The sequence below is a fragment of the Plecotus auritus genome, assembly GCF_963455305.1.
Source record: "Plecotus auritus genome assembly, chromosome: 2".
Lineage (NCBI taxonomy): Eukaryota > Metazoa > Chordata > Mammalia > Chiroptera > Vespertilionidae > Plecotus > Plecotus auritus.
In genome coordinates this window covers 18,742,679-18,763,178 of record NC_137771.1, presented here as the reverse complement: position 1 = coordinate 18,763,178, position 20,500 = coordinate 18,742,679, and the positions used below count along the sequence as shown (strand labels likewise).

General features: G+C 40.9%; 1 protein-coding gene across 2 annotated transcripts in view; it reads left to right on the top strand.

Annotated features, from left to right (window-relative positions):
- SRSF4 (serine and arginine rich splicing factor 4) overlaps window positions 1–15,300 on the top strand; it is a 28,403-nt gene extending 13,103 nt beyond the window's left edge. The window contains exons 1-6 of one of the 2 annotated variants that reach the window (XM_080658100.1): window positions 3,736–3,862; window positions 4,168–4,316; window positions 4,733–4,845; window positions 8,085–8,299; window positions 11,817–11,906; window positions 12,160–13,634. In XM_080658100.1, coding sequence (XP_080514226.1) covers window positions 4,226–4,316; window positions 4,733–4,845; window positions 8,085–8,299; window positions 11,817–11,906; window positions 12,160–12,982 — 1,332 coding nt within the window. In that variant the 5' untranslated portion in view covers window positions 3,736–3,862; window positions 4,168–4,225 and the 3' untranslated portion in view covers window positions 12,983–13,634. Of the gene's footprint in view, window positions 1–3,719; window positions 3,863–4,167; window positions 4,317–4,732; window positions 4,846–8,084; window positions 8,300–11,816; window positions 11,907–12,159 lie in introns of those variants that run through there. The other variant, XM_080658099.1, reaches the window with a different exon arrangement.
- The last annotated feature ends 5,200 nt before the right edge of the window (window positions 15,301–20,500 follow it).

Sequence of the window (20,500 nt, the reverse complement as noted above, 5' to 3'; positions counted from 1 at the left end):
ATGTTTAATAATTAGGCCATACTGTTTGCTCTTTCACACAGGCATAGGGGAGAAAGGTTGAGAGATGTGACACCTGGGAGTCCAGCAGGAGGAGGAATATTGGGGGCTTTTTGATTTTATCAGTCTCTGCCATAAAGGGATTTTTGAATTTGTCTTAGATTCAGTCTCCAGAATTCCTTCAACTTCTTTATTCTTATACTAGAATTATTGAAAGATGGTCTTTGTTTTTAATAGAGCAGAAGAGGAAGAGTGTCTGCAGCTAGAATTCAGAAATGTATCATCTGTTGGGCTGTGTTCTTGTGAGGCTTATTCTCAGGTCACACCAGAGATATGTACACATGTGTGTAATATCACTCCTTCCTCTGACAAAGGTATCAAAAGGAGAGTACTTTGGGGGAGCAGAGATTAATTTCATGTTATGTTATGCAAAGCACAAAGGGATATTAAGGTGGACTTAGAAAGAGTTCTTTGCTTTCTAGAAGGCACTAAAATTTCAGAGACAGTTAAAATATTTAAATAAAACTAAAATTGGGACCCATACATTAGCTTTAAAAGGTATTTTAGATGGTAAAAATTAAATTTATCCCTGTCCATCTGTCACCCTTGTATACCTCTGGTGCTACCATATTGGTTTATATTATCCCATCATTCCATCATTAAGCCAGAGGAGGACTAACTTTTATCTGTCATACTTCTGATGTTAGAAGAAACGTTAGACATATGTAGTACAGCTCCCTCTTTTCACAGATAAATTAGACCAAGAGAAATAAAATTATTTAAATGTGCTTTTTAGAGTTGGTTTATAGCAGAACTAGGACTAGAACCTAGGCCAGTTCTTGCTTCTGCAGTCTTAATAGTTACAATATGCCTCAGTTTCCTCATCTATAAAACAGGGATAATAGACCTGACTCTAGGTATTATGAATAGTAAATAAGATAACATTGCCCAGCATATGGAAATTAAATGTTAAGTAACATTTTATTGTTAATATGTAGTCTTCTTGCTTTATTTGGGAACCCTTTCACTTTATTGAATGAAGTAAGTCATTTTTTGAGTAAAGCAGATCTAAATAAACAGTAATGTGTTAGAAGCAACCATACTTACCTGGTCTTTGCTCTTAGCACAGGAGTCCCTTTCAGGTATGGTTTGTGGTTATAGAAAGATACTTGATTTAATCTTCCAAACCACCCAATATGTCAGTGGCAGAGAGAAGTGACAGGTGCCTCATTTACCCTTGAACTGGACTTTGACATTAAAATGTTCCAAATAGGTTTTGTGGCTTTTCATAGAGTAGTAGCCAAAATTTTTCTGTGAAGTAAATTTGATCATAAGTCGGCTATTTCACTAAGTAACTTGGATAGCCCACAAAAATATGGCTACTGTGTGACCCACCTGTTGGGACTTTTTAGAAGTAAATATTAAGGAAGGACTATAGGGGCCATTATCCTTTAAAAACACAAATGAATCCCTACAACTCAGGGAAGAATTTTATTGACAAGATATGCCTTCCTTCAGCCTCAGCTGCAAAAAAAGATAGGTCTGTCTTTGAGCATTAACTTTTGTTTGTAGATCATTGTGCCTCCACTTAACAGGTTGTCCTTACTTTCCCTTTAACGTTAGGTGAGTTCTGCATGTAAGCCTTGGGACAGAATGAGCATGCACAGGATGATCTCTGAGTCTGGGGGAATGCATTGCCACATAGGTCTCACACACACATCACTTGTTAACAGAAGTTTGGCTTTTTATTTTGGAAGATTTGCAGAGCATAGGGTCTTGCATTCTCTGACCCCAAGTAGTTGTAAATCATTATTTTAAACAGAACTGTTTAGATGTTCCTCTTATTTAATCTTTAGGAGTCATTGTTTTCCTTCTGGCATCACATTAATGAGTTGGGATCATTGAATGGTGCTCAGCCAGAGGGCTGTGGAGGCCATTTCATCATGCCCATGTTGAGTGTTTTCTCCCATCCCTCTATACTTAGCATCAGGCTCTCATATGATGCCAAGAGCAGTGATGCTGTGGGCAAAGCAGACCTATGACAAGTCTTGACAGCTAAATTAAGGAAAGTTCTTTTGAGGAGAGGGCGGTACTTTATTATCTATTTAGAAATAAACCAAAGAGAAAATAGTTAGATTTGATTTTTTATTTGCTTTTCAAACTTGTTTCTCTAAAAATGATAGTATAACTTTCCTCATGACCCACTCTACTTTGGGAAGGAAAAAGCAGCAGCAGTATATGACCTGTTAGAGATTTTTAGTGACTAAAGCACTTTTTAACATAAGTCACTGATTGGGAAAGGTTTTACCTGCTCTGTCAAATATTACCTCAAGTTCAATGCATTCTTATTAAGCTGCTCAGAAATTCTAGCCCATGGAATTATGAAACCATGTTTTAAAGACTTCATAGCCCATGAAGGGAGCCAGGTGGCTTCTGAGTTGTATTACTGCAAAACATTTCCCATTAAACAGCTGGGTGTGTCTGTTACATTTTTTAAGGGAGTTGAGATTTAGTGACTCAACATTTGAATGCCATTTCAGCATAAAGAACCCTCCAAAGTTGTGCATTGTTACCTTGAGAGACTCTTGCCAGAAAGGAACTCTTTAGTAAAGAAAGAATTCTGCAAAACTGAGTTCTCTTAATTAACATGTTGCCGAGTATATATAGCATTACATGTTAAAGAAGCTGGAATCATTTTGGTCAGGCTGGATGAACTTGTAGCAAATCTTGTACTTCGTTTTTAGTTCCAGTATGTTTAAACGCAGAGAAACACTACTAGTAACTTTGCCTATGCGCCCAACTTTGTTAGAGTTTAAAGACACTGCTGGTAACTTTCCTTTGTGATCAGATATGATCATTAAGATGGTTCTGGTTTTTAGATGTAGGCAGTGGTCACAAAGCTAGACTTCTTACAGCTGTCATAGACCAAACTACAAGTTTATTGATAACAGTTTGTTTCATCTTGCTTATAAATATCTTATAGATTTTGTGCTTTTGTTTTATAAGTTGTATTCTCCAACAGGCATTAATAGAATTTTGGGGGGTAGTTTGTTTTCTTTCTGGTATGTGCTAAACCACCAAACCTATTTGCTGAGAAATTTCTAACAACAGTTTGTATAGAAGTCTGCACAGCTGTAGATAGGTTTCAGAGAATTCCAGCCTATCTAAAACCTCATGAAAATGAATTTGGAATATTGCGAGGAAGTGAAGAGCTCTGAATATTTCTCACTGATAATTTCTAGAACATTTATTCATTTGTGACTAATTCCTTTAGGTAGAGGAAAAGAAACATTTTAAATAATTTTTTCATCAAGGAGGTTTGAGATTATTTTTTAACCTGGTATGTTATTCCAAACATGATTCAACAGTTAAGACAGTGTCTGAATGTAGATCTAATCGAAGAGTTTTATGCGATATTTTGATACATTATATCAAGCATCCCTGTGGAGGTATTTGTAGTTGCCACCAACTAGTGGGGAACTAAAGAAGTGGTCTCTATATTTAGTCAGTCTCCTACTAGAAAGACAGGAGTCTACCTTGAGAAGTCTCCTTAACCTGTTGGCACAAAGCAAAGTGGTTTCTGCAAAAGGGAAGAGGAAGGTGATCTTTAATTTGCAAACCCCACCTAACCTTTGCTAAGCATGAACTCAATGCTTCTTTTCAATGTAATGAAGCTGGATGTCAAGATGGTGCCAACCAGGATTTTGTTTGCTCTCTTCTAGATATGGGTTTGTGGAGTTTGATGATCTGCGAGATGCAGATGATGCTGTTTATGAATTGAATGGCAAAGACCTTTGTGGTGAGCGAGTAATAGTTGAGCATGCCCGCGGCCCACGTCGAGATGGCAGTTACGGTTCTGGACGCAGTAAGCATTTAAAGGGCATTTGTATCAATGACATGCCTTTGTTACTAAATGTTAATTTTTAAAAGTAATTAATGAATGTTACATGGAAATGTATTGATATTTAAGCCATTTGTTTTTAAAATATGTATCTTTTAAAATTAAAATTGCAAATATATTTGATGTTTAATTTTAATTAATGGCATAAATTTCTTGTTTTAATACTTTATAAATATGTTTAATGATGTGTGTTTGTGTTGTTTTGTTTTTCTCTGTAATGCAATTGTTTAACATAGATTTAACAAAGACCTCAATGTTTTAATTAAAAGAATCCTTTGAGGCTAAGATGACTGCCTGTTCCATTTGCTGACCTTGGGTTACCTTTCCATGCGTGGCTCTTTGAACCATTGTGGCCCTTGGCTGACCAAAAACAGGAAGCCATGTGACGACCGCAACCTTTCCCCATTAGACCTGGGTGGTGAGGATCCCAAGGGTTAGACACAGATGAGATTAAACTGAAATAGGTGCCTGAAAATCTTTTTTTTTTATCATATAAAATATTCACAAAAATTTTAATCACTGTGAGTAACACCAGTAACTGATTTAGTAATTTGGTTACTTATTTCTAAATTGTTAATAGTTTTTAATTTATGCATGATCTTTTAAATATAAATATTAATGAGTATATATACTTACAACTTTGTAAATTAAATTTTCATGTTTAGTTGATTGCTTTTTTAAAAAAATCTAGTTTGGATTTGAGGGTGGGGATATAGTTAAAATATATGTGCTATTTGGGATGGGGGTGAATGGAATACTTAAGGGAAATATATGCTATAGCATTTTTTCCTTTTCCTCCACTGAAGTAATCTTATCTATTTGAACCTTCCAAAGGTGGATATGGTTATAGAAGAAGTGGCCGAGATAAATATGGCCCTCCTACCCGCACAGAATACAGACTTATTGTGGAAAATTTGTCAAGTCGATGCAGCTGGCAAGACCTAAAGGTTTGGACCCTATTAACCTTCTGGGATAAGGTTGGGCAGAAGTTAAGGTTGGGACAGAGGTAACTTTATGCAGACCCAGGCATACATAGAATGCAGTGGTGTTATATGTTTGAAAGTTTTCCCAAAGCATTTGGAAATTCTCCAATTAAAGGTTCCAGAAGAGTACAGAAGACATCAGAATCTCACTACCACTATATATTATGGGACCATCACTCAAAAAACAATCTATGTTATATGAAATTTTTCTTCACAGAGAATGTTATAGAACAGTGATTTTCAATCTTTTACATCTCATACACACACAAACTATGTATTTGCAGATCTGAAAAAAAATAGGTGTAACTTTTGATTCATTTATATTGAATGGCTATTGTTGAGTTGACTGTTGTCATTTATTCATTTATTCATTTATTTATTTGACAATCTAAGGGAAAAGAGGTCAGTGCCCCTGACTAAATAGTCAGGTATTGCATGTTTTAAAAATTCTTGTGGCGTATCAGTTGAAATTCGCTGTTATAGAGAGATACCAATGTAGTTTTTTTCAATTAAAGAAAAAGTTGAAACCACCAGTGTTTTCTGCAACATTAGTTTTAATATGCAGCTTGCAGTGTAGATCCTCTTTGGTAAATATGACTACCTGACCCATGCTTTTTCATAAGGTTTACTTGTTTTTCATGGACTGTTCATCCTGAATAAGTTTTAATGTCAAAAAGTTAAGATCCAGTGTACTGATCCCAGCTCATTCTTTGAGAACAGTGTTCATTTTTAATCTGCATAGGGTAGGAAAGCTTAATGGTAGTATCTTAATCTGGATGGTCTTTAGAAGAAAGGTAAAGGGTATTCAAAGTTTTCTATCTTGCTTTTCATCTTTAGTCCATCATTCAACAAGTCATCTCTAGCAAAGTGAGTTGAGTATATTTAACTCCCCAGTCTTTTATATACTATCTAATAAAAGAGTAATATGCAAATCAACCATCACTCTGTCCCACCCACAAGCCACGCCCACCAGCCAATCAGGAGCAAGCATGCAAATTAACCCAACCAAGACGGCTGTGGCCACGGAGCGAGCAGGAAGCTTGGGTTTCCCCCGGCAATGGAGGAAGCCAAGCTTTCTGCACACCCTGGATGGCCCAGGCCTCCACTCAAGGCTACAAAGTTTCAATTATAGAAGATAAATAAACCCCAGATACCAGGGCCTCTGCTTGGGTCGCCAGGGGGCATGGCCAGCCTGCGAACCACCACAGGCCCCTCGCTCAGGCCGCCCTACGCCCCAAGGGAACCCCCACCCTGATCCGGGACACCCTTCAGGGCAAACCAGTTGGCCTCCACCAGACCTCTATCCTAATAAAAGAGTAATGTGCAAATTGACCATCACTCCAACACAAAAAATGGCTGCCCCCTTGTGGACACAAGATGGCCAGCAGGGGAGAGCAGTTGGGAGGGACCAGGCCTGCAAGGGAGGGCAGTTGTGGGCGATCAGGCCAGCAGGGGAGGGCAGTTGGGGGGCGATCAAGCCTGCAGGGGAGGGCAGTTAGGGATGACCAGGCAGGCAGGGGAGGGGAGGGAAGTTGGGGGGACCCAGGCCTGCAGGGGAGAGCAGTAGGGGCAAACAGGCTGGCAGGGGAGCAGTTAGACATCAATCAGGCTGGCAGGAGAGTGGTTAGGGTGTGATCAGGAAGGCAGGCAGGCGAGCAGTTGGGAGCCACCAGTCCTGGATTGTGAGAGGGATGTCCAACTGCCCGTTTAGGCCCGATCCCGGTAAAGGGTAGGATCGGGCCTAAACGGGCAGTCGGACATCCCTCGAGGGGTCCCAGATTGGAGAGGGTGCAGGCTGGGCTGAGGGACACACACACACACACACACACACACACACACACACCCGTTCACGAATTTCGTGCACTGGGCTTCTAGTCCTATATAATAAAGAGTTAATATGCAAATTAACCCTCACGCCCTCACATGATTGCTGCCTATGACCAGGTGGCAGAGGGGTTAGTGAGGGCCGACCAAACAACTGAACAAGCAGGCTGCGTGGGGCGACCAGGCAGGCAGGCAGGTGAGCGATTAGGAGCCAGCGGTCCAGGATTGTGAGAGGAATGTCTGACTGCTGGTTTAGGCCTGATCCCGGATTGGAGAGGGTGGAGGCTGGGCTGAGGGGAGATACACCCGCCCCCCCCCCCTACACAAATTTCGTGCACCGGGCCTATATATTTTATTATTATTAATTTCAGGGAGAGAGAGGTAGAAATATCAATGATGAGAATCACTGATTGGCTGCCTTCTGCACACCCCACACTGGGGATCAAGCCCACAACCCGGGCATGTGCTCTGACCAGGAACTAAGTCCCAACTTAAATGTAATAATATGAGCTTCTAAAGTGTCTATAAACAAAGAACATGCCAGTATAAAAAGTGATAGTTAACTAAAAATTTTTGTATTTACACATAATCTATATAATATAAAAGCCTAAGCGACCATTCGCTATGACGCGTACTGACCACCAGGGGGCAGATGCTCAACACACAGGCATAGAAACATGGAGCAGACTGATGGATCTCAGAGGGAAGGGGGGGGGACGGGAAGATATTAACCAAAGACCTTATATGCATACTAGAGGCCCGGTGCACGCATTCGTGTACCAGTGGGGTCCGTAGGCCTGGCCTGTGGGGATCAGGGTGAAACCGGCTCTCTGACATCCCTCAAGGGGTTCCGGATTGTGAGAGGGCGCAGGCCAGGCTGAGGGACCCCACTGGTGCACGGATTCGTGCACTGGGCCTATAAAAGAACAGTTAAATACTCATTATCTCTACCATCTCCTTAATGCCTGATGCTTTCAAGAACCTCAGTAAATGGTCAGTGTGCAGATGTAAATATTTTATTTATTTATTTTTTAATCCTCACCCAAGAATATTTTATTCCATAGATCTTTAGAGAGAGGATGGAAGTAGGGGGAGTAAGGGAGTAAGAGAGGCATCAACTGGTAGCCTCCTGTATGTACCCCGACTGGGGCCATGGATCAAACTTGCAACCCAGGTACCTGCCCTTCCGTTCGTGGGCTGACGCTCTAACCACTGAGAAAACTTGCCATAGCTGTAGATGTAACTATTTTAAGAATAAACATTCTGAGGAAAGCTAGCATTTCTTCCTAAAAGAAAGGGAAAACTTTTGTTACTGTGATTGCATTAGCTGCCTTAACAAAATGTGTCTTAACCTAATTAGTGATTTTCTTTTTCTTTAGGATTATATGCGTCAGGCAGGAGAAGTGACATATGCAGATGCTCACAAGGGACGCAAAAATGAAGGGGTGATTGAATTTGTGTCTTACTCCGATATGAAAAGAGCTTTGGAAAAGTTAGATGGAACTGAAGTCAATGGCAGAAAAATCAGATTAGTCGAAGACAAGCCTGGTTCTAGACGGCGCCGGTCCTACTCCAGGAGCCGGAGTCACTCCAGGTACTGTTGATGTCATGTGTTGGAGCTCGCTATAAATTCATTAATGAGAGTATAAATCCATTTTCTTTCTCCTGTTGAATTCTCAGGAATATAGTTCTTCAGTAACTCAGAACTTTGAACTACATATTTATTTGTAAAGCTCTTTTTTTTTTTTCTTTTTTTTTTAATATATTTTATTGATTTTTTACAGAGAGGAAGGGAGAGGGATAGATAGCTAGAAACATTGATGAGAGAGAAACATCGACCAGCTGCCTCCTGCACACCCCCTACTGGGGATGTGCCCGCAACCAAGGTACATGCCCTTGACTGGAATCGAACCCGGGACCTCTCAGTCCGCAGGCCGACGCTCTATCCTCTGAGCCAAACCAGTCAGGGCTATTTGTAAAGCTCTTGAACTCTTAGGTCATGAATACAAATAGAAGTCAAGTCCTTTCTCTGAGGCAGGAATCAGTGACCTTCTGTCTCATTTCTTTTTGGGTCCCCATATCATACCCTCACTGAGGGCAGATATGGCCACTAACGGTCCCGTGGTTACTCTCCCAGATGGGGTCTAGCTACTCAGGAGTGGAGACTGTCTTATTCAGCAGCTGCTCTGCACATGGGCCAGGCACTTGTGAACAAGGCAAATATAGTCCATGCCCTCATGAAACTCAGTCTAGTGGAGAAGACAGGCATTGAGCATTGTGCCAAGTATGCCCAAGGAAATGTACAGCACAACCAGTCTGGAGAACAGGCAGAGGCTTCCCTAACGACCCCTCATAGACACTGAGCTCTAAAGGATAAATTGGAGATGATGGGCAGAAACTAGGTCCACCCCTTGCAATCATATTTCTTAATGCTCCTTCTTTTCTTTAAATATATTTTTATTGATTTCAGAGAGGAAGAGAAAGGAGAGAGAGCTAGAAACATCAGTGATGAGAGAGAATCATTGATCGGCTGCCTCCTGCATGCTCCCTACTGGGAATCAAGCCTGCAACCTTGGCATGTGCCCTTGACCAGAATCGAACCCAGGACCCTTCAGGCCGTAGGTCGACACTCTATCCATTGGCCAAACCAGCTAGGGCTCTTAATTCTCCTTTTATGTCCTCCTCTACCTTTTTTATTTTCCATGCATTTAGTTGTTGAAGAAATGGTTATCTGTTTTGAAGATATTCCCATATTTGAGGTTTTGCTAATTGTGTCCTTGTGGTGTTAACACATTTCTTTATCTTATTCCCCATATTTCCTATAACTTGTTAGATGTTGAGGCATTTAGAGTAAATCCAGGTGTCTTCATAAGTAGTGCTTTGTACTTCCTGTTGCCTCACTTATGTGGCGTTCGGCTGTCCCACTTTGAATGATGGTTCCATTGTCAGCTTGAACCATCCATTATCAAGTTCTACATCAACATTTCACATAATAATTTTAGCATCTATTGATAATTATTACCTAGAGCTATTTGTTGGTGGTTACAAAGTGATGACTTTCTAATTTTCTCATTCTTTCTGTATTTAAAGGCTGTACTTCTGTAAATGACAATTTCCGTCATCCATACTTTTGTTACCTTCAAGTAGTTTTTGTAGGAAATGCAAACTGAAAATTTGATACTTTTATTTTCCATCTTTCAGAATATTAAATGTGCCCTAGTAACTCCTAAAGATGATAAGGGTGGTCATTTAGTATAATTTTGAATGAATTCTTGGATGTTTATATATTTAATGTTTTGTCTATTGCGGCCATAATTTTTTTATGCTCAGAATGTTATGTCTTTGGTCATTGAGAGCTCTTCAAGTTGGCTCCTGTTTCAGTATCTTTTTGTTTGGTTTGGATTTTGTGTGAATATGCTTTACTAAATATTTCTCAAAACTTTTAAATATATTTTTATTGATTTCAGAGAAGAAGGGAAGAGATAGAAACATCAACAATGAGAGAGAATCATTGATCAGCTGCCTCCTGCATGCTCCACACTGTAGATCGAGCCCACAACCTGGGCATGTGCCCTGACCAGGAATCAAACCTGGGACTTCCTGATTCAGAGGTGGATGCTCAACCACCGAGCCACACTGGCTGGATCCCCAAAACTTTTTATTGTGATCATTTTCAAACATAAAGTTGAAAGAATAGTTCACAAACACCATATACCTTCCAGCTTCAACAGTCATTATTATTTTTTAATCCTCATCCCAGGATATTTTTTCCCCGTTAATTTCTAGGGAGGTTGGGGGGTGCGCGGAGCATCGATATGAGAGGGAGACATCAATTGGTTGCCTACCGGGGCTGGTAAACTTGAAACTGGGGTGTGTGACCTTGACCGGGAATCGAACTAGGGGCCTTCAGTCCTGGGAATGACGCTGTAACCACTGAGCAACCGGCCAGGGCAATAGTCATTAGCATTTTGCCTTCTGTCTTTTTTGCTCTGTGTATGTGTATTTATATACACTCTACATTTATTTTGTCGTAGTGTTTGAAAGGAAGTTGTAGAAATTATGACACTTGGCCCCTAAATACTTAAGCATGTGTCTCCAAGAAATGAGGATAACCATACTTCTATTTTCTAATCAACGTTGATAGTGACTATAAAGTTGTCTAATGTCCAGGCCATATTACAGTTTTCCCAGCTGTTCCATGGATGTCTTTATAGCTGCGTTTTTTCCTGACCAGGATCTAGTCTTACTGTCATGCATTGCAAGGGATGGTTAGGTCTCTTTGGTCTGAAGCAGTTTTCCTACCTTCTTGTCTCTGTGACGTTTACGTCTCTTGATTTTTAATACTATCCCACATTCTGAATTTATTTGCCTATTTCCTCTTAGTATCATTGAATTTGAACTTTATCCCCTTAAGTTCCTGTAATCTGGAAGTTAGATCTACAAGAGGAGTCAGTGAGATGAGATACAGGTGAACATTTTTGGCAAGAATCCTTTCATGGATGTTGGTGCTCAGGAATCTCTGAAAGTTTGCCTCTTTCTATCATGATGAGACGTTCTGGGCCCATTTTCTTATTTCCTGCCCTACACCTGGAATCCGTTGTTTCCCCCACTGAACCTAAAAGGCAATAATAAGGAGAGTCCACGTGAGGTGAACAGATTAGATGGGTAAAGGGCAGAAGTGTGCCAGGAGGCATGCCAGGAAGCTGCTGTGGGACCAGGGGAAGGGGGCAGAGGCAGAGGTGAATAGACTGGAGAAGAGGCTGAATTATCATATGTAAGAGGATGAAGGAGTGAGAAGAGTCACGGGTTGCTGTGGTTTCTAGCATGAGGATGTGGGTAAATAACAGTAGCATCTGTGGAAATGAGGTTGGATCCCAGCAGAGTGAGTTCAAAGTTAGAGTTGCTCAGTTTCAGGTAAGCCATCCAGGGTGGGATCTTTGTGAACAACTTGATCTGTGGGCCTGAGCACAAGGAAGAGTTCTCTCAGCGTTGTGCCTGGACAGTCAGTGCCATACATAATTTTTTATTGAAAAAATACCTTAGTTGACTGTTCCTCTAGGCTTTTGTCAGCAAGTATTATTAACATATTTTTTAATGTTTTCTCTCTGTAGGTCTCGCTCTCGAAGCAGACATTCTCGTAAGAGCAGAAGCCGAAGTGGCAGCAGCAAAAGCAGTCATTCTAAGAGTAGATCTCGGTCTAGGTAGGTCTTCCTTGGTATAAGTAGAGGGGTTGGACAGGAAACATCCATACCATTTTCCACATTGATTACAATCATGTTACCAGTCTTATCTCACGCCAGTTTCTCCAGATCTGGACTGGAATCATAGGGGTTCAGCAGTCATTGGCCAGGCATTATATTGTGGGGCAAAGCTCCACGTCCCTTTGGCTTTTCCATCTGATGATTAGCATCAGGTATGGAGTTGTATGTGACTTTCACATCACTGTCTTCTCAGGTCTGGCTCCCATTCCCGGAGCAAGAGCCGTAGCCGCAGTCAGAGCCGCAGCCGCAGCAAGAAGGAAAAAAGCCGCAGCCCCAGCAAGGACAAGAGCCGCAGCCGTAGCCGCAGTGCGGACAAGCGCCGCAGCAAGAGTAAAGACCAAGTTGAAGAGAAAATTCAGAACAACGACAATACCGGGAAGTCCAAGAGCAGGAGTCCCAGTCGGCATAAAAGCAAAAGTAAAAGCCGAAGCAGGAGTCAAGAGAGGAGAGTGGAGGAGGAGAAGCGCAGGAGCAAGGAGAAGAGCCGGAGTCAGGAGAAAGGCCTCCGCAGGAGCAGGAGCAAGGGAGGCAGCAGGAGCCGCAGCAGGAGTCGCAGCAAAAGCAAGGACAAGAGGAAGGGGAGGAAGAGAAGCCGGGAGGAGAGCCGCAGCCGCAGTCGGAGCCGCAGCCGCAGCCGCAGCAAGAGCAAGAGGAGCAGAAAACATGGCAGCAAGCGAGACAGCAAGTCAAGCAGCAGCAGCGAGAAGAAAAAGAAGGAAGATGCCGACCGCTCCCAGTCCAGATCACGGTCCCGCTCGGTGTCAAAGGAGCGGGAACGTGCCAAGTCTGAGTCTGGCCAGAGGGAAGGTGGAGGGGAGAGCAAGGATGCTAGCACCAATCAGGAGACGACCCGGTCCCGGTCAAGGTCCAATTCTAAATCCAAACCAAACCTCCCCTCAGAATCACGCTCCAGATCAAAGTCCGCTTCAAAAACCCGATCTCGGTCCAAGTCTAGATCCAGGTCTGCATCCAGATCGCCTTCCCGGTCTAGATCTAGATCCCACTCAAGATCCTAACTGGCTACTACCACAGCTGGAACTACCCGAGAAGTTTTGTACATGTTTGGTAGCCGTAGCACAAGTGATTGAAGTAGAACATATGTCACTGCTGTACATTTTTAACTCCCCTAATGGTGTGTCTACAATTGTTAAATCTAAGTGCTTCCTCTCCGTAAAGCCTCCTGGCGCCAGGCCTTCCTGCTCGACTGAAAACAATCTCTTTGAAAACCCCCTTTCCTCATGGTCCACAGTAGAATATCCAAAATGCCTTGGCTTTGAGGCCTGGCATTTCTTACAGGGAGCTCAGTACCTGGACGGGTCTAAGGCTGGATGATGACATAGGTAGGTATGGTGAGTTCAACCATTTTTGCCCTTGAATTGATGCCCTTTGATGTATGCCATTTAGTGAAAGTGCTAAGTCTTAAGTTTCCTACCACTTTGGTTTCATATTTTTGGACTTACAAAGTTGTGAATAGCACAGTCAAGGAAAATTGATATCTGCAGTAACCCATAGGAAACAAACTCTAGAGTTCCATATTCTGGTATTGTGATTATATTGTTTTATATTAAGAAAAGAAAAGAATTTTTTTTAATTTTATTTTTCCCCGTCTTGCAAAGTATAGTGACCCTTGTTTCCATTAAATTTGAATAAAGACTATTTTTGCTTGACAAAAATTTCATGGTGCTTAAATCAAAGTTGTATTTTCTGATCTCTCTTGATACCTCTTTTCTTAGCATAAAAAGTTCAGTGTATAATGGCTCTTTTGGTTTCTTAGGATCATAGGTAGGGAGCCAATACTTTTTCCTAAAGGATTTTTCTCACCCAACAGAATAAAAGAATTTAGTTTTCTCAGGAATTTATAGTCCTTCCTCTCTTAAGAAGCATATGACCAAGCTGATGAGAAATGAATCAGTTTGGGAACTTGGAGAATCACCAGATGAGTTCTTCATGAACATAACTTTCTTCTGAGCTGTTTGAACTAATGGCCATGAATCTGAAGTTGCATGCCTCATCACCTTACGATTTGGATCAAGAAACCAGGAAGAAAAACTGCTGGATTAGCTTCATCCCTCATTCTCTGCATTATTTGTCTGGCCCAGTTCTGTATGAGGTACCAGAGGTACAGTGATTCCAATCTGGTCTACATCCTTGAGGGACTGTTGAGAAGCCAGAGGACCATCATCACCAGTTTTAGGGGAGAGAGAACCACTTTTCAGACGGCTGCCTGTCAGTGTACAAGAGGCTAGATTTACAATTCTATCCTGTTGCCTTAGGTCATACCCTGTCGGACACACTCAGAAGGCAAATCCAAGAGTGTTTCTTGTCCTCCTGGAGTTTGTGATCTGGTTGCAAATGATACCACCAGGATAAAGCGAAAATTCAGAGAAGGGAGTTTTAACCTCGTCTGAATTCAGTGATGTCTTTTAGACTGAACCTTTGGAAATGTGGGGGTATGAGGCATTCCTGTGGAAAGAAACTTCTGTGAGCAGTACCATGTAATTGGGAAAGCATAGGACAGGGTGCCCAGTGAACCTGGAGTTTGAGAATAGGGGTAAGAAAAGCAAGTTTGACAAGATGGATTGGGTCACAGAGGGCTTAATATACTAGATGGGGCGGGAGGGGAGAGTTGGCCTTTGTCCTGCGAGTGTTGGGGAAAATACATTTGGACATGAGGATGCGGGTTAAGCTGTGCTGCAGGAAGATCTGAGCGATCAGTTGCAGGGAACCCAGCACTTTGGGGGATGCAGTAATTGCAGATTGTTTGGGACTTGAACAAAGGCAGTGACCACAGGGAACAGAAGAGAAGAGCCATTGACCTGCAGAAAGGAGGTGTCTGAGGTCATCCAAGATGGGGAAGCCTTTCTGAGGAATGGGAAAGATGAAGGTTGAGTTCCGTTTTGGAAACATGGAATTTCTAAGAACAAAGGTGAATTGTTTTGCCCAATGTAATAGCTAGTGATAAAGCTAAGATTAATTTCTGTAACAGACTGCAGCCAAACCTAGGAACCTCAATCTCCCTAATGCTTTCCCTCCATTCTTGGTCATCATGACAAGGTAATGACTCCAACCAGTACAATTCCCACTGCCTTGGATCTTGTGTGGTCTCCAGTCGGTAACAAGAATTCTATATTCCCTGATTTGATCCCTAGAAGGTGGGGCCATTTTTTGGGCACTTTTTTCTTTCACAAGTTCAAACTAAAGATTCACCTTAATTTCACTGTCTCTGGCATAGCAAAAATTTATTTTCCAAATTCTCTTCCAAGCTTTGTTCCTATTCATATTCACAGTTAACGTCATTTTTCATATGACTTAATAAATTGTCATTTAATGTCATGAGCATTGGAAAGTTCTCCCTTAGATATTTATAGCACATTAATTCTAACCAATGAATTTATTAGCACGTGATCATTCAATAAAACAACCTGGAAATTCCATGTATACACAGAAGAGATAGCAATTTTTAATTCCATTTATATAAGATTCTGAAAAGGAAGAGGTAAAAATGAAATTAAGGAAAGATTTGGAAACTCATGTGTTAGAGTTCCAAATGTGCACCAGAGATTAGTACTTTGCATGCACATTTTTCATCTGGTTCTCACACTGCCCTGGGATTATTAGGCTCAGTTGTAGCCAGAGAGGCTGCAGTATAGTGTCCCTCCACCCCCACAGTGTTAATTTCATACGAATGCTTCTATAGGCCAAGCTCTGTTCCACAACACTGGAATTAGCATATGTGTTTCAGTTATAATTCCAGTTTGGTCCTGGAGAGTGTCCAAGTAGCTTCCACTTACCCTGCCACCGTTTTGGAATCTGGAAATAGCATATGAAAGAGACCCACAAGGCCCCTTCTCTCGTGGAACTTCTAAGACGTGTTGCTTGGCCCATGATGGTATCAGTACTGAGTGCCTCCTGTAAGCCAGATAGCGGGCCAATCAGTGTTCACTGACTGGCAAATCACTGCAAGGAATCGCCTGCCACCCCTTAGTAGGAGGTTTCTAAGTGCAGTGCTTGTTCTAGCTGCATTATTGTCCCTTGACAATAAATTGAGCCAGAGATGGCAATAACATTTGAGGCTGCAGTTAGGTAATGCTCGCCCCACCCACAGTCCAATGGAACAAAGACAGGAAGCTGAATGAAGAAGGACATCATTTATGATATAGGAAGACATTTGCTTGAAGTCACATAGGATTTGAACTCCAGTTTTCAGTCAAGCGGAGTTTCCACAAGAATGAATCTGCTTTCCTTAAGCAAAAATTTAAGTGGCTGCAGGACAAAGCCACCCGCCTACTGCTCTGAATAAATTTTAGTTGCTCTGTCATTTGAAGACTTAAAGGCCTGCTTGGGAGTGCCCATTTGTCCAAGCCCAGGTCATTGTTCCACATCCTAGGTGCCAAGGGGCGAAGGGATGAAAGATGGTTTATTTTAGCTTCTATAGTGGGAAACAGTGCATTAATGCCCACAAAAACTCATGGGGAATTTTTCAAAAAGCAGCCAAAAAAATACAAAGGTCCACTACCATTCGCCTCTGGATGCTCAAAATCCATACCCTTCTTTCTGTACTTAACCTTCCTCCCCTATCCCTACCAAAAAAGAGTGGGAGACAAACTAAGACCAAAGAACAAGGACAGTGATAGAAAACAGAAACAAAAGTGGTCGATACTAAACTATATCAGTAATCACTTCAAATGTCAGTTATGTAGTCTATCAGAGAGGATTTTTTTAAAATGATCCAGCTATATGTTGTATAAAGAAACCAATTTTAAATATAGACAGACTACCTGACAGCCATGGCTCAGTGACTGAGCATTGACCTATGAACCAGGAAATCATGATTCTATTCCCAGTCAGGGCACATGTGGGGGTTGTAGACTCATCCCCAGTAGGGGGCATGCGGGAGATAGTGGGTCAATTCTTATTGATATTTCTATCTCTCCCTTTCCCTTCCTCATTGAAATCAATAAGAATATACTTTTTGAAGAGAGAGACATTAAAAGGATAGAGAGACCTGGCCACTGCGCTCAATGGTTAGAGCGTTGGCCCACTCACTGAAGGGGCTTGGGTTCAATTATCCCCACCCCTCCCCTCCCCCCCCCCCCACACACACACTAAAAATCAGTGGAACAAATGTCCTCACTCCTTGGGTGAGGATTAAAGAGGGGGAGGGGTGTCATGGAAACACTAATCACAATAAAGCTGTATTAGCTATATTTCAGACAGCAGACCAGAGCAAGAAATAAAGGGAGGCATTACATGATAAAGAGGTAAATTTTGCAAGGAGATACAAAAAATCCTTAATGTGTACACTAAACAAAGCATCAAATACACAAGGCAAAAAAATGATAAAACTGCAAGGAGAAAGCCAAATCTACATTTACAGTTGGAGACTTCAACTTTCTATCAGTAATGGACAGAGCAGGCAGGCAGAAAATCAGTATGGACAGTTGAACTGAAGAGCACCATCAATGAACATCTAACTGACATTTATAAAATAACAGCAGAATGCACATTCTCAGACCACATCCTGGGCCATAAAACACGTTCACATTTAAAAGAACAGAGATGGCCGAAACCGGTTTGGCTCAGTGGATAGAGCGTCGGCCTGCGGACTGAAGGGTCCCGGGTTCGATTCCGGTCAAGGGCATGTACCTTGGTTGCGGGCACATCCCCAGTGGGAGGTGTGCAGGAGGCAGCTGATCGATGTTTCTCTCTCATCGATGTTTCTAGCTCTCTATCCCTCTCCCTTCCTCTCTGTAAAATATCAATAAAATATATTTTTTTAAAAAATAAAAAAATAAAAATAAAAGAACAGAGATGGCAAGTATGCTCTCAGACCACAGAATTAAACTAGAAATTAACAACAGAAAGATAGATGGGAAATCCCAAGATACCTGGAGATTAAATGATACCTTTCTAAATAAATAACATGGGTCAAAGAAGTCTTGAGAAATACTTTGAGCAAAATGAAAATGCAGCTTATCCAAATTTGTGAGATTCAGCAAAAGCAGTTCTTAGAGGGAAGTTTCTAGTATTCAGTACACCTATTTGAAAAAGAAAAATCAATAATCTTAAACTTCTGCCTTAGGAAACTAGAAAAAGGAGCGCAAGTTAAATCGAATGTAAGCAAAAGGAAAGAAAAATTAGCAGAAATCAATGAGATTGAAAACAGGAAGTTTAAAGGGAAAAATCGTAATCAAAGCTGATTTTTTAAGAAAATTTATAAACTTCTAGCTAGGCTAACCAATAATTTAAAAGACACAATTACTAGTATCAATATGAGAAATGGAAGGGACCATAGTATTGATTCTGTGGGCATTAAAAGGATAAAAAATATGAACAACTTTATTCCCACAAATTTTATAATCTAGATGAAGCAGAATGATTCCTTGAAAAACAATCTACCAAAAGTAATACAGAGAGAAAATCTGAAGAGGCCTAAATCTGCCTTTAAAAAGTTGATCAATAATAACTAAAACAGAAAGCACCAGGCCCACACATGGTTCACTGGTAAATTCTACCAAATATTTAAGGAAGAAATTACACCAATTTTCAATCTCTTTTCAGAAAATAAAGGCAGAGGAATACAAGATATTTCCTTTCTTTCACCAGAGATCTTGTACATATTTTGTTAGATTTACACCTAAATATTGCTTTTTTAAAAAAATATATACTTTATTGACTTTTTACAGAGAGAAGGGAGATGGATAGAGAGTTAGAAGCATCGATGAGAGAGAAACATCGATCAGCTGCCTCCTGCACACCTCCTACTGGGGATGTGCCCGCAACCAAGGTACATGCCCTTGACCGGAATCGAACCTGGGACCTTTCAGTCCGCAGGCCAACGCTCTTATCCACTGAGCCAAACCGGTTAGGGCTAAGTATTGCATTTTTAAGGGTGTTGATGTAAATGGTATTTTTAATTCTGAATTCCAATTGTCCATTGCTATATATAGGAAAGCAGTTGACTTGTATATTAATCCTCATTCATTTTATGAGACCAACATTACCCCAATACCAAGACCAGACAGACATTATAAGAAAGGAAAAGTACAGACCAATATTCATGAGCAAAGATTTAAAAATCAAAAAAATGTTAGCAAATAGAATAGAATGACATATAAAAATAATTATGCCCTGACCAGTTTGGCTCAGTGGATAGAGCGTCGGCCTGCGGACTGAGGGGTCCCAGGTCCGTCAAGGGCATGTACCTTGGTTGTGGGCACATCCCCAGTGGGGGGTGTGCAGGAGGCAGCTGATCGATGTTTCTCATCGATGTTTCTAGCTCTCTATCCCTCACCCTTTCTCTCTGAAAATCAATAAAATATATTTTAAAAAATAATAATAATTATATACCATGACCAATTGCAATTTATCCCAGGTATGTAATCCATCACAAGAACAGGATAAAGAAGAAAAATTACAGCTGAAACCGGTTTGGCTCAGTGGATAGAGCGTCGGCCTGTGGACTGAAGGGTCCCGGGTTCGATTCCAGTCAACGGCATGTACCTTGGTTGCGGGCACATCCCCAGTGGAGGTGTGCAGGAGGCAGCTGATCGATGTTTCTCTCTCATCGATGTTTCTAGCTCTCTATCCCTCTCCCTTCCTCTCTGTGAAAAATCAATAAAATATATTTAAAAAAAAAAAGAAGAAGAAGAAAAATTACATAAGCCTATCAATAGATACAGAAAAAACATTTGTAAAAACCCAACACTCGTTCATGATAAAAACTCAGCAAACTAGGAAGTTTTCCTCAACTTAAATCTACAAAAGACCTACAGCTAAAAACATACATAATAGTGAAAATAGATGTTTTTCCCCTAAAGTCAACAAGGCAAGGATGTCCCCTCTTGCTATTCAACATTGTTTTGAAAATCTTAGCTAATGCAATAAGACAAGAAAAGGAAGTAAAAGGTACACAGATTAGTAAGGAAGAAATGAAACTTTGTAAATGACATAATCTACTGTAGAAAATCCCAAAGAATCTAGAGCAAAACTAAAGCAATTACAGCAAATTTTCAGAATATTAGATTAATAAAGTTAATTGTTTTCTATGTACAGCAATGAAATTAGAATTTGAAGTTAAAAACAATATCATTTGCATTAGTACTCCCCTCCCCAATGCAATACTTAGGTGTAACTAACAAAATATGTACCAGATCTCTGGTGAAATAAGACAGAGATCTAAATAAATGGAGAGAGAGTTGATGGATAGAAAGACTCAGTATTGTTAAAATATCACTTCTTTTTAATTGGAGCCATAGATACAATGCAATTCCAATCAAAATCCGAGCATGTTATTTTGTGGCTATCAACAAACTGGTTTTAAAGTTTATATGGAAAGGCAAAAAAACTCAGCCAACACAGTATTGAAGGAGAACAAAGTCAGAGGGCTGATACTACTCAACTTCAAGGCTTACTATAAACTTCAGTAATCAAGACAGTGTGGTATTGGTTAAAGAATATACAAGACAGATTAAGGGAACGGAATAGAGAGCCCAGAAATAGACCCACACATAAAGGTGACTGATCTTGGCCAG